We start from the raw sequence: 16348 nt of genomic DNA on the forward strand, positions 1-16348 counted from the left end.
GAGAAATAAGGTCATCTTGTGAGTTACTGAGCTTGCCAGATATTTGAGTCACACACAAACACACCCACCCACTGAGGGTTGTCTCCTGTGCTTAGGGCCAGATCTGTCCCAGATTCTCCTCTTTGCAGACCCTTTTTATAGATTAATGCTTTTTGGTGTGCATATGAAGGTGCCAATGCAATATAATGGAGCTTTTGCTTAGTTATTTCATTCCTCACAGTTGAACTCCACATCAGCGGGAGTTCTCTTGATGTCTATATGGTTGCAGGCCTATAATTTAAGACTTTATGGACTTTGCTCAGTAAAGTGGAGAGCAAATATTGATTCTGATATGGGAGGAAGGCTCTATTTTGACTTTATCCTGCACTTTGCAAACAAGAGGCAGCCATCTCGGTTTGAATCCAGCCGCTAATTGCTTGTGCTCCCATCTGCATGGATACATAAATCATTAGACAGGTTTCTTGCTGTCAACAGTGGGCCATCAGGAGTTCAGTGAGATGCCATTTTTTAAAATGGCCTTATGTGATAGATCACTGGATGGAAGGTTATCTGAAAGGACTCTGGGTTAAGTAAGGGCATATGTGTCCAAGCATCAAATTTACAGGTACCTGCAGAATATTTGCTTATCCGGCCAGGATTTTCTACTCTAGGAATAGCGAACATGGCATCCTCCAGATGTTGATGGACTCTAACCCTCAGCCAACATAGGTAAGGGTCAGGGATGATGGGAGTCGGAGTCCAACAGAATCTTCAGAGGACCACATTGGCTACTCTTGGCCTATTCCAACCGGGTGTGGCTCTTCAGGACCTTGGGCCCTTTCACATCAAATGACATCACTCCCTAAATTTGGGAGCTTAATCCTGTGAGACAGATCTGGCCTTAAACTTGGGTGCTCTGCAACTTGGTTATCGTCTCTTCAATCCTTCAAGCTACCATTTTCCTTGCATTCTCTTTGGCTTTAGTTGAATTGCTTTAGGGTCTGTAAAGGTAATGGGACCCCTGACCGTTAGGTCCAGTCGTGGACAACTCTGGGGTTGCGGCGCTCATCTCGCTTTACTGGCCGTGGGAGCTGGCGTACAGCTTCCGGGTCATGTGGCCAGCATGACTAAGCTGCTTCTGGCAAACCAGAGCAGCGCATGGAAACACTGTTTACCTTCCCGCTGGAGTGGTACCTATTTATCTACTTGCACTTTGCATTTTTGAACTGCTACTTGCACTTTGCATTTTTGAACTGCTAGGGACAGCACCCCGTCGAGGGGATTCGAACTGCCAACCTTCTGATCGGCAAGCCCTAGGCTCTGTGGTTTAACCCACAGTGCCACCCGCGTCCCAGGGTCTCTAGCTTCTATGACATGTATGATGCTACTCATTACAAAGGCTTTCTATTTGGGTCCCAGCTTCTACAAATGAAATCTGATCAATACAAGTTAAAATGCTTCCCCTTTGTTGTTGTTTTTTAAACTTTTATCTGTGAGGGTCAATTTGCAGTTTGTCTGCTTGGTTGAATACCATCCTTGGTGCGTAAAAAACAACCCTCCCCCATGTTGCCTCCCTTCACTGCTTTTCATTTAAATAAAATTTGGGCTTTGTTATACACATAACAAATTTGTCCCTAGATGTGTAAGCAAGCGTTCTGCAGCTTTGTGAGATTGTATACACATGACCTCTTATTTCAGAATCAAAGGAAACTGAGTACTTGGGTTTGTTTTTATTATTAGTCCTCACACAGTCTAAATCTATTGCATATTTTATGCCCCTGAAAATATGTTTCTGGAGAAACTGGTTTCGTTCCAAAAATAAAAGCCTGTTGCAGATTGATTCTGTATTACTCTATAGTGTGTGCATTTGAAGAAAGATGAAAATCTATTTAGGCAGTCCTGGCAACAAAAAGGTGTATCCACACCTTTCCCAAGTCATCCTTGTGACTCTGAAGGCTGTGCTCCTTTATGTGGCAGTATACCCCTGTTAAATTTATTTTGGGTATACCTGTATATAATTGCACTAAAAGCTATGATTATGCATGTGGGAACCAGCTCCCAGTCCTTTTTTGAATTCCCCTTTTTCATGTGCTATGTAGTGGAAAAGACAGTGTTCTTATTGTTGTTCTTACTTTTACTATGTCCTCTGCAATAGCTCAGTCGTTACAGCATGAGACTCTTAATCGCAGGGTTGTGGGTTTGATTCCTACATTGGGCAACAGATTCCTGCATTGCAGGGATGGGACTAGATAACCCTTGTGATCCCTTCCAACTCTACAACTCTAGGATTCTATGTATTTTGTGGTTTTTATGTTGCAATTTTATGCTGTGAACCGCTGTGGGATTTGCAGATGAAGGGCGGCATACAAATTTTAAAAACAATAATAATGACAATAATGTAAAACTGGCTATAAACAAAATTCTTTACTGAAGCTGGTGTATTTTGCAGTTTGCGAGCTGAGATCTCCTTCGATGAGTGACTTCCTCTGGGGTTTAGAGAACTCAGGCTGGCTAAAGCATATCAAAGCCATCATGGATGCTGGCATCTTTATTGCTAAGGTGCAGTATGTACTTTTTAGAAAGAAATTGGGATAGTGCTGATTCAGGAGACCTGATTTTATGCTGTTGACTTGCTGCTGCCTTCAGGGATTTATTATGTAAGAAATGTATGTGGCACAAATGAGGCTAGGGAAGTAGACAGTGTTGCTCTGTAACAAACAGGTACCATGTTACTGAAACAAATTGTGTCATGGGCCCCTGTAGCCCACTCTGTCCTGCCCAAGTTACCATTACCTGTCCTGTGTACCTGTGGCTGTTGACACCACACTCCCAACAACCAGGGAACATAGAGCAGGGGTTGCCAACCTTTTTGGACCGGTGACCATATCTCACATTTTGAGAGCGTTCTGGAGGCATCAGTCACAGAATGGCTGCCACGAGCAATGTGGTACAACAAAAAATTAAGAGAGATGGTTGCCTGCAACAACTTTATGGTTTCCATGGGAAGTCAGCTATGTCCTGCTGGTCCTGATTGCGGAGATCACACTATATTGACAGACACACTGATGCTCTTGCTGTTTAATATCAACAGGGAGCATTTTTCAGTACTAGAAAAAATATTTATAAGGTAGCCACACCACCCTCACTCTCATTTCACAGAAATTGCTTAGAAGGTACCTGCACATTTTGTTCCATAACTTTCTTTCTAGATGAGCTAGAGACCTTTTTTTTTTTTTAAAAATGAAATCTTATAGTTTGGGACACCTGCCCAAAGGCACCAGTGAAAGCCTTTGTGGACAGCATGTCAACCCCTGACACAGGATCAGTGAGCTGATTTGAACATCTTGACAAGCGGGGCGTGATCCCTAAGGCTGACAGAAGCAAAATATGACAAGATATATAATTGCTGTTCACCGTCTGCCAAGATCTGCCCAGTGCATTATGTTGACTTGTAGAGTTCTTTGTTTGGTAACACTGGAACATAAGAAGCTGCCTGAGATGGAGTCAAATGACTGGTCCATCTAGCTAAGTTTTGCTTTCACCAGGGATGGGAAACTTGTGCCCCTCCAAATTATGCTAGACTACAACTTTCATTGTCCCTGATCAGTGGACATGCCAACAAGGACTGATGGGAGTTGGAGTCCAACAACGTATGGAAGGTCGCAGATTCCCCACCTCTGGTCTCTGCTGGTCTGCATCCCTGGTCTATGCTTCACAGGCACATGTTTCAGACAGGGGTCTTTCCAAGCAATACCTAGAGATGCTGGGAAACTGTAGCTGGAAACTTTGCAAGTCGTTCTTTGAGTTGGCTGCACCAGTTTGACGTACTTCACACAAATGATGGAAATGTTACCGCTCTGGATTTTATTGGCTATATATCTCTTCAATGTTCCTCTGTATTTTAGGCTGTTGCTGAAGAAGGAGTGAGCGTTCTTGTTCACTGTTCTGATGGATGGGACCGGACAGCTCAGGTTTGCTCTGTAGCAAGCCTTCTTATAGATCCATATTACAGAACTATGAAAGGGTTTATGGTAAGCATGCTTGCTTTTGCAGAAAAAGGGGGACTTGTAAAAAGCTATGTGCTCTGTAGCTACTTAGCTTAGTATAGCAGAGGCTTCCTTAACACTAAAAGTATTTTAAAGCTACTTTTAAGTATCTAGTGGTTTGGTTCTATGCGCTTCTGTGAGAGCAAGTGTAGCATAGGAGCAATGAAAGCTCCCTTATGCTGAGTCAACCATTTGCCCATTCGCTCAGGATTGTCTGTGCTGAAAGCTCATCCACACTTCCACTTGACTCTTGCCTAAAAAGCACAGGTCTCAACTCTTTTCTATTTACCCCATTGGATGTTGCTGAACTGCAACTCCCATCATCCTTGGCCACTGGTCATGCTGGCTGGGGCTGATGATAGTTGGAGTCTGAAAACAGGTACCCCATCCCTGCCTTAGACTTACAGTGAAGATACTGTTCTGCTTTCTTAAAAATGCATGTGAGCTTCTTTGCATGCGACTTATACACACCTCTCTCATTCTAGGTATTAATCGACAAAGACTGGGTTTCATTTGGCCATAAATTTAATCACAGGTAAGTGTGGTTTGCTGTGTGTAGATTTCATGAGCCTACAGCCAGTGAAATGTGTTGCTACCATCAGATAGCAAATGAACAACACTTTCTAAATAATACCTATAGCTGCGCCTTTGAGCTATGAGCTAAATCTTCCGTAACTGTTATGTTGTATGGGGCTGCAAATCTTTGACTGAGGGACAGCTGTGGTTGTGCAATGTTTCAAACTATGGTGTTGTAGTAGTAATTCAAGATAACCAGGGCACTGCCTTGTGTATGACTATGTAGGCAAACTCTTTTCTGATTGTATGCAAATAAATTGAGATGTTAGCTATTCAGGCCAAGGCAAACTTCAGACTTGGTTCTGAAGTGCTAGGAATGGCACCAAAGTAATCTTTTTCTTTTAAAAAAATACAGTGGTGCCTCGCAAGACGAAAAGAATCTGTTCCGCGTTTCTCTTCGTCTAGCGGTTTTTTCGTCTTGCGAAGCAAGCCCATTGACGGCTTAGCGGATTAGCGCTATTAGCGGCTTAGCGGCTTTTAGTGGCTTTTAGCGGCTTATCAGCTTAGCGGATAAGCAGATAAGCGGCTTAGCGGCTTAGAAAAAGGCGGGGGGGAGGAAAAAAAAGTCGGAAAAACTCGCAAGACATTTCGTCTTGCGAAGCAAGCCCATAGGGAAATTCGTTTTGCAAAGCGCCTCCAAATCGGAAAACCCTTTCGTCTAGCAGGTTTTTCGTCTTGCGAGGCATTCGTCTTGCGGGGCACCACTGTATTTAAATTGAAGTTTAGAACTGGGCTTGCAATGGTGCAGGGTGTCATTCATTTAAAAGGATCATTTGCTATGAATTAACTTTTCATTTTGGGATTGTTTTTAGGTATGGCAATTTAGACGGAGACCCAAAGGAGATCTCTCCAGTTATTGATCAGTTCATCGAGTGTGTTTGGCAGCTTATGGAACAATTTCCTTGTGCCTTTGAATTCAACGAAAGGTTCCTAATCCACATACAGCATCACATCTGTTCGTGCCAGTTTGGGAACTTCCTGTGCAACTGTCAGAAGGAAAGGCGAGAGCTGAAGTAAGGCATGCTTGCCACTTAAATGATACGTATGCACAGTAGGCCATTCACTCCTTGAGAGCTGTATTTCATTTAGATGAATGGGGGACTGGAAAGGGCAGACTTGCCCATGAAAATCTTTTGCCCTCCACTTCCTAGTTCTACAAGTTATATTAGGCTTTCCTCCCTAGTTAACTCCATTATCTTTTGGACTACAACTCCTATCAGCCCCAGTCTGCACAGCCAGTGGTCAAGGATGGAAGTCTCATAACATGACTTTTTTGAGAACAGAAAGGACCTGTGTTTTGCCATGACTTGGACTTCAAACGACTCAAGCTTGCTACAGTCCTAGGCCTGTTGCACTGCTGTGGCTTACCTCCAGTGATGTTGGAGTCCTGCTCCCATCCACCCCTGCCAGCCTGGCTAATAGGAATTGAAGGGACACAGGTTTCCCACCCCTGCTATATCACCTTTATTCATTGGCTTTGATTTGGAGTTGAATGTACCGTCTAGCCTAGGGGTGAGCAACATTTTTCAATTCAAGGGCTTCATTCCCTTGGGTCAGGGACTGGCCGGACACTGACGAGTGGGCACCGGCAGAAGGGGGTTGGAGACTGATGTGGAAGAAAGGAACCTGTAACAGCCAGGAGGCAAGAGTCAGAGGCAGGAGAATCTGCAGGTTTGGAGAGTGAAGACCAGGTGCAGGGGAGGAAGAGAGAGGCCAGGCTGGTGTAGAGTCAAGGGCTTCAACACCCACTCCTCCTGCCCCCTTCAGTCCTGCTCCACTGATTCCCAGGACCAGAAGAGGATTGAAGAGGGAGGAGCAGAAGGTTACACACAGGCAGAGTCTTCGCCTACTTGTGTGCAGCTCGGATAGGGGAAATACTGTGATGGCTTGTGTATGCTCTTCGCAATAAGCACCTCTGCTCACTCAGAGATATTTACAGTGTGGGATAAACCACAGAGCCTAGGACTTGCCTATCAGAAGGTCGGTGGTTCGGATCCCCACAATGGGGTGAGCTCCCGTTGCTCAGTCCCTGCTCCTGCCAACCTAGTAGTTCAAAAGCACATCAAAGTGCAAGTAGATAAATAGGTACCACTCCGGTGGGAAGCTAAATGGCGTTTTCGTGCACAGCTCTGGTTCGCCAGAAGCAGCTTAGTCATGCTGGCCACATGACCCGGAAGCTGTACGCCGGCTCCCTCGGCCAATAAAGCGAGATGAACGCCGTAACCCCAGAGTTGGCCACGACTGTACCTATTGTTCAGGGGTCCCTTTACCTTTATTTTACATATGTTCAAGCAGCACATTACAATCATGCATCTGAATCACCCGGTTCAGATTCGGGGAGTGGCCTTTGCCTGCTTCTCCTCCAACAGAAAAGGCGGGGAAGTTTCATGTGACGTCTCTCCCCCCTCCTCTTTAACTCTCTCCTCTCCTGGGCAGACGGAACAGGCACAGCCTCACTGTCTGTGCCTGAACTTCCTGTGTGGTGCTGGAGCTTTGCTTCAGCATTGGAGAGCCTTTCCGCCTCCTGGCTCTCCCCCTCTTCCCCATCCAACACTTCCTGTCTATCTCCCTCTGACTGTTCCCGCTCCTCAATGGCATTCTCTGGCAGTCCCATGACAGATATGTAAGCCAGGTTCAAGGGAGGGGCCTCTCCGTTGCAGCAACTGCCTCATCGGGTGCACACCTAGGTGTAGCTGAGAGACATAGGACTGATGGCCCCGCCTTTTCCTAACTTGTAAGTGCACTTTTGGCAACATCATTGTTTCCCAAACTTGGGTGTCCAGCTGTTTTTGGGCTACAAATCCCACCATCCCTAACTAGAAAGACCGGTGGTCAGGGATGATGGGAATTGTAGTCCAAAAGCAGCTGTTTGGGAAACACTTGAGTTAATTCCTAACTGTGGCATTCCTTGCCTGACAGTGCCTGGACATATCGCGTGGGAAAGCTTACTCTGTATTCAAGAAGTGAGCAGGCCCAGGACAAAAGTGGACTGAACAACAGGTGCAGCTTTGTGCGGTAGGCTGCATGTCAGCCATGCAAAAGGTAGCAGCTTCTATGTGAAAAACGTGTGCGCATGCGTCCCCCCCCCACCCCACCCTTTCCACTCAAGTAAGCAAGAAGCCAGATCATAGGCCAAGGACACATTCAATCCAGACAGAAGCACTCGAGGGCCACTGAAGACTGCAGCCTGGGAAGGAGATGTGCCTTGGAAGTGCTGGGAAGTGAGGCTTAGTGGGCCACTTTTGGCCCCAGGGATTGAGGTTCTCCACCCCTCCTCTAACCCCTCTCTATTCGGAATAGGGGAGCTTGAATCAAAGAATACCCAGTCCAGAGCGTTTGAATTCTAGCCTTCTTAACTAAACACCTGCTCTCTTAACCTACTTCCACCAGCGTATTTTGGCTTGGGCTTGTATTCATGGGACTTGTCTTTCAAATCAACTCACAGGATTCAAGAGCGGACTTACTCACTTTGGGCTCACTTGTGGAAGAATCGGGCAGATTATGTGAATCCGCTGTACAGGGAAGACCATAATCGGACCCTGCACCCACAGTCCGCACCCTGCCATATTATCTACAAGTAAGTGACAATCTTGCCACTGGGTGTTCTCTTAACAGAAAATGTTAGCACAAAATGCTGCTGTTCGTTTCCCAGGTTTCATTCCCAGGTGTATGAATAATGTGATAATGTTCCGTTTAGGAGACATAAAGCCATGTCGAGTTTCTTGCTAAATAGACTCTTCACTTGTATCGCTGGATTATTCCCAGAAATAATGTCAATGCCCAGTCCTGAAACAAATTTGTATTAGGATATCTGTTCTAAAAGCACCTGTTCCCATCAGCACCAATGTTGGGCTTGGTAGCAAGGCTATAGGCATGCACCTTGCTTATGTGGCAGATATCCTGTGGTTTGATTTCTAACATCTTCCAGCAAATATCATCCTTAAGTTATATTGAATATATATGTCGTCATCATCATCATCTCTCTCTCTCCCTCTCTCTCTCTCTCTCTCTCTCCTGTATATGTAACCCTGTATAAGGAAGCTTTTTGAGGTTTAATGTTTTACTATGTTTTTATACATGTTGGAAGCTGCCCAGAGTGGCTGGTCCAGCCCAGTCAGATAGCCGGGGCACAAACAAACAAATTAATAATAATAATTGAAGTTCTCACTTTTAAAGTCAAATGTGCCTGTGTAGGACTTCCTTCCCAAATGGCCACTTACATATATTCCTAGATTTTTTTGCTCATTTTCAAGTTTGTTTTTCTTACCCCCCCCCCACTCCCAAAGCTAGAGTTTATATATATTTTCTATGGTCCTGTGGAATAACAACAACAACAACAACAACAACAACAACAACAACAACAACAACAAATTTCTTGTATCCTGCCTGACCTGGTTGCCCCAGCCACTCTGGGCAGCTTCCAATAAAGTATAAAGTAACACACCGGAACATCAAACATTAAAAGCTTCCTGAAACAGGGCTGCCTTCAGAGCTGCCAGAAGTCTTATGATTTTTTATCTCTTTGACATCTGATGGGAGGGCGCTCCACAGGGCAGGCGCAACTACCGAGAAGGCCTTCTGCAGCATAGACGGGCCCTGCTGAGGCATTTGGTACCCATGAACACCAACCACATGAAGGGGTCAGCTGAAAGGCACAAGACTTGTTACTGCATGTGGTGGGCACACCTACAAGCTGATGAGTCATTACCAGCAGTCTGACGAGGGGCCCTCCTCAGCACATAAGATTTCCTCCACAGGGATGGGAAAGCTTGGTTAATCAGAGGTCCTGTCCTCATGTTGGAAACTGACATGTCCAGAAGCAGTGCCCTTCAAACTGATGCAAATCATGCAGCTGGTGGGGCTGGCATGCATGGCAGAGTCAGTGGGAGGGGGGCTAGCCCCACATGTACTCTCTGGTCCCTTCACACGTTTGGTAGCTATGGATACCAAATGCCTAATGGGGCTGCAGTTTTTACCCTGATGTGCTGTGAGGATCGCTGACACTGGAACGAGCACATCCAGTCCCCTAAAATTATATTTATGGAACTTTACAAATAATTTTTATTATGGCTACAATTCAAAAGCTGAAAATCTGTTATGTACAAATGCAAATGGTAAAAATCAAGATCTCTCATTGGTTTCCTTTACGGAGTGTGCTGTTTTATTGTTCTGATTGCTTTGTTCCCCGAAGAAATTGTTTTTTAAAAGTTGATCTTAAGCTAACATTGCCTCTTGAGAATTAAACTGAACTGCTATAGATTTGGGAAAGGGGTGGTTGTGTTGACGGGAATCCACTTAGCGCTATCATTAGAACTTACAGCATTACAGAGCCTCTTAAAATAGCTTCACAAGCCCTTTCTAAACAGCTCTATTCTGAATCCACCTCTGACTGTTACTTAACCCTGCACTGATCTGCTTATGTGCACGCAACCGACGTTTGGTTGCATGTAACCAGAGGAACTGGACAACAGGGCAGATAAGTCTAACCCAAGTAGTCCACAACATGTCTTTACGGTATACCCCACCTTCTCTGAGACTGTTTTCAGGCTAACCAGGGAACTGTCATGTAGATGAGGTCTGTGACAGTGACAGAGTAAACAAGAGTAGGTCACGGGGGGAACCAGCATCTCAGGGTTATGTGAAGAAACATCTGCCTATACATCAGGTGTTCCTTCTCACTGCAGCACGCTCCTTGTTTCAGGGATCTTGTGCTTGCAGCAATTTGTGAAATATTGATTGCTCGACAGCTGCTTCATGCTGAAATGTGTCACTTTCCCAAACAGAAAAGTCTCAGAAATCCAGGAATATATATTTGAGCTGCATGGCTTTGCAGATTTCCATGTTAAAATTAGCCGCTAGATAGAAGAAGGCAGGCAAGGATTTTCACATGCCAACTTGAAATTTGAGGAACTTCCCCCCTTATTAAACTTGTGCCTAGTATAGCATAGAACAGGGGTGGGCAAGGTTTACTGGCCATGGGCTGGATCACTCCCACGGAGATCGTCCGTGGGCTGGACTGGCGCAGTGTGATGCCAGAAATCGTGTCTGCGCATGTCCGCGGTGCCAGAAATTGCTCCTGCTCATGCCCAGACACCAAAAATTGCACCTGCGCAGAAGCAATTTTCAGCGTCTGGACATGCGCAGACGCGATTTACGGTGCCGCTCGGCGAATTTCCACGCTGCGCTGGTTTAGCGCAGAGTGTGGGGGACTCGCTGAGTGGGCAGCTCAGTTCAGGGGCAGCTCGTGGGCCAGTAAAACAGTCTTCATGGGCCACAGGTTGCCGACCGCTAGCATAGAGGTCTGCGCTGGGCCTTAAAAAGCGATATTGTACTCATTTAGGTAGACGTTACCTCCATTGAACTCTGTGGGACATACTCCTGAATAGGCATGTACTGGATTTCCTTGTGAGTCCTGCAACTTCATTCTTTCGTTTTCCAGATTCTGGAGTGGAATGTACAACCGCTTTGAAAAAGGGCTGCATCCTCGGCAGTCTGTTACTGAGTACTTATTGGCAGTGAAGGAAGAAACACAACAGTTGGAGGAAGAGCTACTGGTCTTGGAAGAGGCATCTTTATTTATTTATTTATTTATTACATTTCTATCCCACCTTTGGGGTGTTAGGGCCAGGGGTAGTCCCTCTGGTGGGGGACATGTTATGCTCCTTCTGGGGTAGTTTGTCCACCTTTGGTCCCCATCCTGCTCTCAGCTCCCACCTGTAGCTCCTAGAAGCTGTCAGCATGCGACTAGTTGGCTAAACCAGGTGAGGGTAGCCGATGGGTCTCAAACCTTCCATGAGATAGGGACTTCCTCTGCATGCAAAGACAGGCTCTGGAGGACGAAACCAATAGTGGGTCCAAGGTCAATAAGGTGGTTTCTGCATGTGCTATAGAGGGGGCAGATGGGACTCGTCAACCTGGGATGGTAACCCATTGAGAAGGAAAACTCTGATCTTAAACCTCTTCTGCCTTGTGGGATATCATCAGTAAGGCCCAGAGTGGGGTCTTTTTGTCTGGGCAGCCCAGGACCCTTATCCACACTGCCCAGGCTTGCACTTTGGTGCAGCCAACACAGTGGTTTGACATAACCCCCAGTGGCACATGCCATTCTCTCTCTCTCATGATGGATGCCAACAATCCCACCTTTCCTCAAAGGAACAAAGGTCTATGCGGTTCTCCTTCTCCCTGTTTTATTTTTGTAGCCGCCCTGTGAGGGAGGTTAGGTTTAGAAACTGGGACTCGTCCGGTGAAGGAGCTTTCAGAGTTGAACAGGGCATTGAACCTGAACTCCCAGGTCCTAGTCAACACTCTATAACCACTACATTTCACTATGCTTCTTGAAGTCAGTGTGGTGGGCCAGCTTTGATCCAGTTCAACATGTGTGCGTTGCATGCAGCTGGTGGTCCCAGATGGGGATGCGTCCATCAAGCTAAACTGAGTCCATCACTATGAAGATACAGAGATGCTTCTCCAGCATGCAGATCTCCCTTTCTTGACTGGAGCACTTGCATTCCCCTCCCCACCACCAGCTAAAGCTAATTTTATGACTTTGGATGGATTGTTCCCAATGTCTGTCAGTGTTTATTGTACCAGCGAAATAGTACCAAATACTTCACAGTCCCTGATCCTGAAAGTGATGAGACAGAAGACTTTTTTTTAGGTCTTGCTTTTATTATGATTTCCCATCCTCTCTCTCCTGTCCCACCATAAAATTGTATTTATTAGCTGTCATTTAAAATGAAACATTTCCCCCATGGTGACTTATAACATGTAAAACAATTACAAACTGTATAAAATATAAACAGCATAATCAGAGGTGTAATACCAGCAGTAAAAACATTTCAGATCAATATGTTGCAGCCAGCAGTAAGACTACTGCCTGTTAAACTCTCTCATTAAAAATTGTTTCTGGAGTCCACCTAACTACTACTAAGGAGAGAGCTGATCTTGAGGGAGAGTGTTCCATAGACATGGGGCCATTGCAGAAAAGGCACTGTCTTTTGTATACACCAGCCTTCGCTTATTTTATGGAGACTGCACAAATGGGACCTCAAATCCCTGGCAAGTTCAGTTGGGCTTAGGCAGTCCTCTAAGTAGCTTGGTACCAAACATTTATGTCAAAATAAAAAATGAAGACTTGGGTCAGGAATGACCTTCCAAAGATGAAAGAGAACCCTCCAAAAAGTGGACCTTATCAAAACACATTTTCTCAGGCTAAGAAAAGATGTTTTGCCTGGGGATGGGGCGGGAATGGTGCGAGTCAATATCCTAAGTCTCCAGGGGGAAAACTTGCTCCTCTGCTATTCCATTGGCAATTCTCTCTCAATCCAATCCATTATATTTCATGTGGGTCTCCATATTTAGATTTTTTTGTTCAAAGCATTTATACTCCCCCCTATCCACAAAGACTCCTAGAGTGACTTACATCAAGAAAAGCAACAGATGTGACACAAAAGGATAAAGTGATGGGGAGAAAAGAGGAAAATAATCAACCTCAGGCACCAAATTTTTGATGTTTATAAAGAGCCTTGTAACACCAATAATTTCATGCCCAAGTTTGCTTGCTTTACTCTTCCCCTCCCCATCCTTTTTGACCTGTTAAGATGGAAACGGGCTGGTTGTTGTTTTGTTTCCTTTATTTTAAGGCCTTGATGGCCCTTGAGAAATAATAATAGGAAATAATAACAATGTTAATATGGGATGTATATTTCCTCTTCCCTTGCTGTCCCCTTTTCCTTTTGTGAGGTGCCAGGGCAGGGACTGTGTCATTTTTATTGATATGTGAGTAATTCTGGGAGATTTTCTTGCTGAAGAGTGGGATATATACGCTTTGAAAGATAGAAAAACGAGGAATGAACTGTTTATTGTCTTGCAGAGATTGGCCAAACTTACAAGCGGGCCATTGAAAAATGGTGAGATAAAGCAAAAACAACGAAATGGAAGCAACGACTTTGGACATTCTACTTCCAATGACAGCATCGCCAACACTCCCCAGGATTACACAGGCAATCTGAAATCCTTCTCCTCCCGGAGTCCATCACAGGGAGATGAAGAAGACTCGGCCCTGATTCTTACGCAAGATAACCTGAAAAGCTCTGATCCAGATCTTTCTGCCAACAGTGATCAGGAGTCAGGTGTGGAGGACATGAGCTGCCGGTCCCCAAGCGGAGGGGGATGTTTGCCCAGCGAGGATAGCACCAAAGACCGCGATTCAGACGAAGCTGTTTGTCTTACTGTCTGAAATGAGTTAGCCAGTAGGTGACAAATGACTGCATGTTGAAAGAGAGAAAAGTCCAAAGAAATAGAGTTGTGCACTTAAGGTCCTGATGTAACATAGTTGTAAGCTAGAATCTTAACTGGAAAAATAACCTCTTATATTTAGCTTCTCCTATTTAAGAACAGTCATGTATTTATGGGATTGCTTCATCTTCCTTTAATAACTAACAGAGCCATACAGAACGGACAATTTCTATTTAACTTAGAATTCTAGGTTAGTGTTTAGTTGGTCGACAGCAGTACCACTCCAAAGAAGCTTCGAGAAAACATGTTGATGCAAGCCATGCCAAAACAAAACAATGACCTGCCCTCACCATTCCTGCAAAATAACAGCTTGCACTTTATGGATACAGATGAACAAAGAAGTTCACTTCTTGAAGAACATTACTCCATCCGTTCAGAAAGTTATAGTTAAAATAGTAAAAAAAAAAAAAAATCATTCCCAGGTTCCTGGATTTATTCCAGCCTTCCTCAAACTTGGTGCCCTCCAGATAATTTGGATTACAACTGCCATCAGCCCCAGCCTTTGCAGGTGATGAGAAGATGAGTCTAGGCACAGACAGCATGCCAATCACTTGCTGCAAATTCTTAAAAGGACCAAGTATTTAGAAAGCATTTCCCCATGTTACAGATGGGGAGTACTGAGGCAAGGCTGTACTGCGGAGGACCATAAGCTTGTGCCAAGCAGGCCCAGAAGCCCCAGTCTTTCCTGCCCCTTAGTTTTGCAGAAGAGGAAGAAAACAAAAGATCAAGTTGTAGCTCAAATCAACAAAGGGCCTTCTCTTTGCTTTCCTCTAAGGGAGACGTTTCCTTAAATACAGTGACCCTGATCCAGTTTTAGTTCCAGGTATAGCCATGTGTAACAACAGCTTCACGATCAAGGATGCAAAGTCACGTACCCATGCATAATAAAAGATGCCCTGTCCATTCTGGTTGGGTTTGTAGCACTGAGACAGCAAGGGATGTGAATCCAGGTAAATGCAGAGAGGCTGTTTATGGGGATTGATGTCTTTTGCTAGACTTCTGTCTCTGAGAGCTCTGCTTTTATATCATTTTGGGGGTGGGGGAGATTTGAAGATGATTGCTGCTTAATGGGACCCCTGTACTTAAGGCCTATCTTTGACTTCTAGTTTGGAAGATACTGGGCTGTATTCAATGCCCCGCAAGTTGAACTCTGCCTGTGCAACAAGACGTCCTCCCTGTGCATGTCCCGCAAACCACATTTTGTTCCCGATTATGTTACAGAAACAAGAGTTTATATTGGATTAGCTATCGTGTACGTACAACAGTCAAACCCTGGTTTTAGTCTAGCGACAAAACAGGAAAAGAACTCAAGGTGTGGTCATGCAGGCAAAGAGGGTGTGACAATGCAAACAGGAGGGGGCTTGATTCCAAATCGTTCCTGTTAAGGTATATGGAGCTGCAATAAGGTAAATGGACTGCAATAATCCAGATTAGTTGGGTTTGGTTAAACTAAGTGATTTTGGTTACTAGTAGCAGAAAACCCAGCAGTCACAGACCCTGAGTAGATTCCTGCCACTTTTTCTTATGTAAAGGTAATGGCTGTAGCTCACTCCTGGAGTGGGTGGGGAGGGGGTAGGACAAGGGACATAATTTTGGGAGCAAACACTGTCCCCAAAACTCATAGCGCCAGCCTTCAGTGATAAAAAACTTGGTAGGGATGCAACACATCTAGCAACATTCAGAAACTAGCAAGATGACTCACGTTGGTTTTAAACATTCCATGTTTTGAAATCGGCTCCATACTTTAGAATCGTACATCTTTCTAAAACATATGCGTAAGAATACCTGATGTACATTCTTAACGATTTTTCTGGATAGAATGGTTTCTTTCAAAACTTGGAAAGCATGGAAGCTGCCATGTTTGTGGAATCACATATGAAATACGGATGATGCAAAGGTGAAATCAGGGAACTGAACTTAAAACAAGTGTAACACTGTATACTATATCATCTTGTCTGTATTTCTAGAAATATAGGAGTTTGAAATATGAAAAACACTTAGTAAAATGTGTGCAGCATATTTTAACGTCTAGTTTTGCCGCTCAACTCCTGATGGTTTTGCTTGGGATCCCTGAACTCTTGATTTAAGACATTATGGCTTGTTTTGTTTTTGTATCGTCTTAATGCTGCATTATACTACCTGAATGAAGGTTATTTCAATAATAAATACATAAGGACGCACAATTATTATACTCTACTGTTTATATGTAGGATTATTATAATTTTGGAAAATTCAAAATATTCTTTTAGAATAAATGTTTGTGCTCTCATCAATTTCTTTGAATCAGCAATCCAGAGAAGTGTACTGCTTAACTCTTTCAAGACACTTAACCCTGCCATCAGCTGCTTAAGTAAGGGGGAATCTAGCCCTACTCCTCCGCACTAGTTCAGTGGACTTCGAACCTTTTTGAACTAAACTCCTCCCAATGGGTGGATCAAAGGGGTTGACTA

The 16348-nt window shown here is 44.6% G+C and overlaps 1 protein-coding gene across 2 annotated transcripts in view; it reads left to right on the forward strand.

The window, feature by feature from the left end:
• The window catches only part of MTMR7 (myotubularin related protein 7), a 38407-nt gene extending 22326 nt beyond the window's left edge, over nt 1–16081 (forward strand). For both annotated transcript variants that reach the window (XM_081875785.1, XM_081875784.1), the window contains exons 8-14: nt 2429–2538; nt 3885–4010; nt 4511–4560; nt 5414–5614; nt 8047–8178; nt 11041–11167; nt 13474–16081. In XM_081875785.1, the coding sequence (XP_081731911.1) occupies nt 2429–2538; nt 3885–4010; nt 4511–4560; nt 5414–5614; nt 8047–8178; nt 11041–11167; nt 13474–13839 (1112 nt within the window). In that variant the 3' untranslated portion in view covers nt 13840–16081. The remainder of the gene's footprint in view (nt 1–2428; nt 2539–3884; nt 4011–4510; nt 4561–5413; nt 5615–8046; nt 8179–11040; nt 11168–13473) is intronic.
• The last annotated feature ends 267 nt before the right edge of the window (nt 16082–16348 follow it).

The sequence above is a fragment of the Podarcis erhardii genome, assembly GCF_964252035.2.
Source record: "Podarcis erhardii genome assembly, chromosome: 9".
NCBI classification, from domain to species: Eukaryota; Metazoa; Chordata; class Lepidosauria; order Squamata; family Lacertidae; genus Podarcis; species Podarcis erhardii.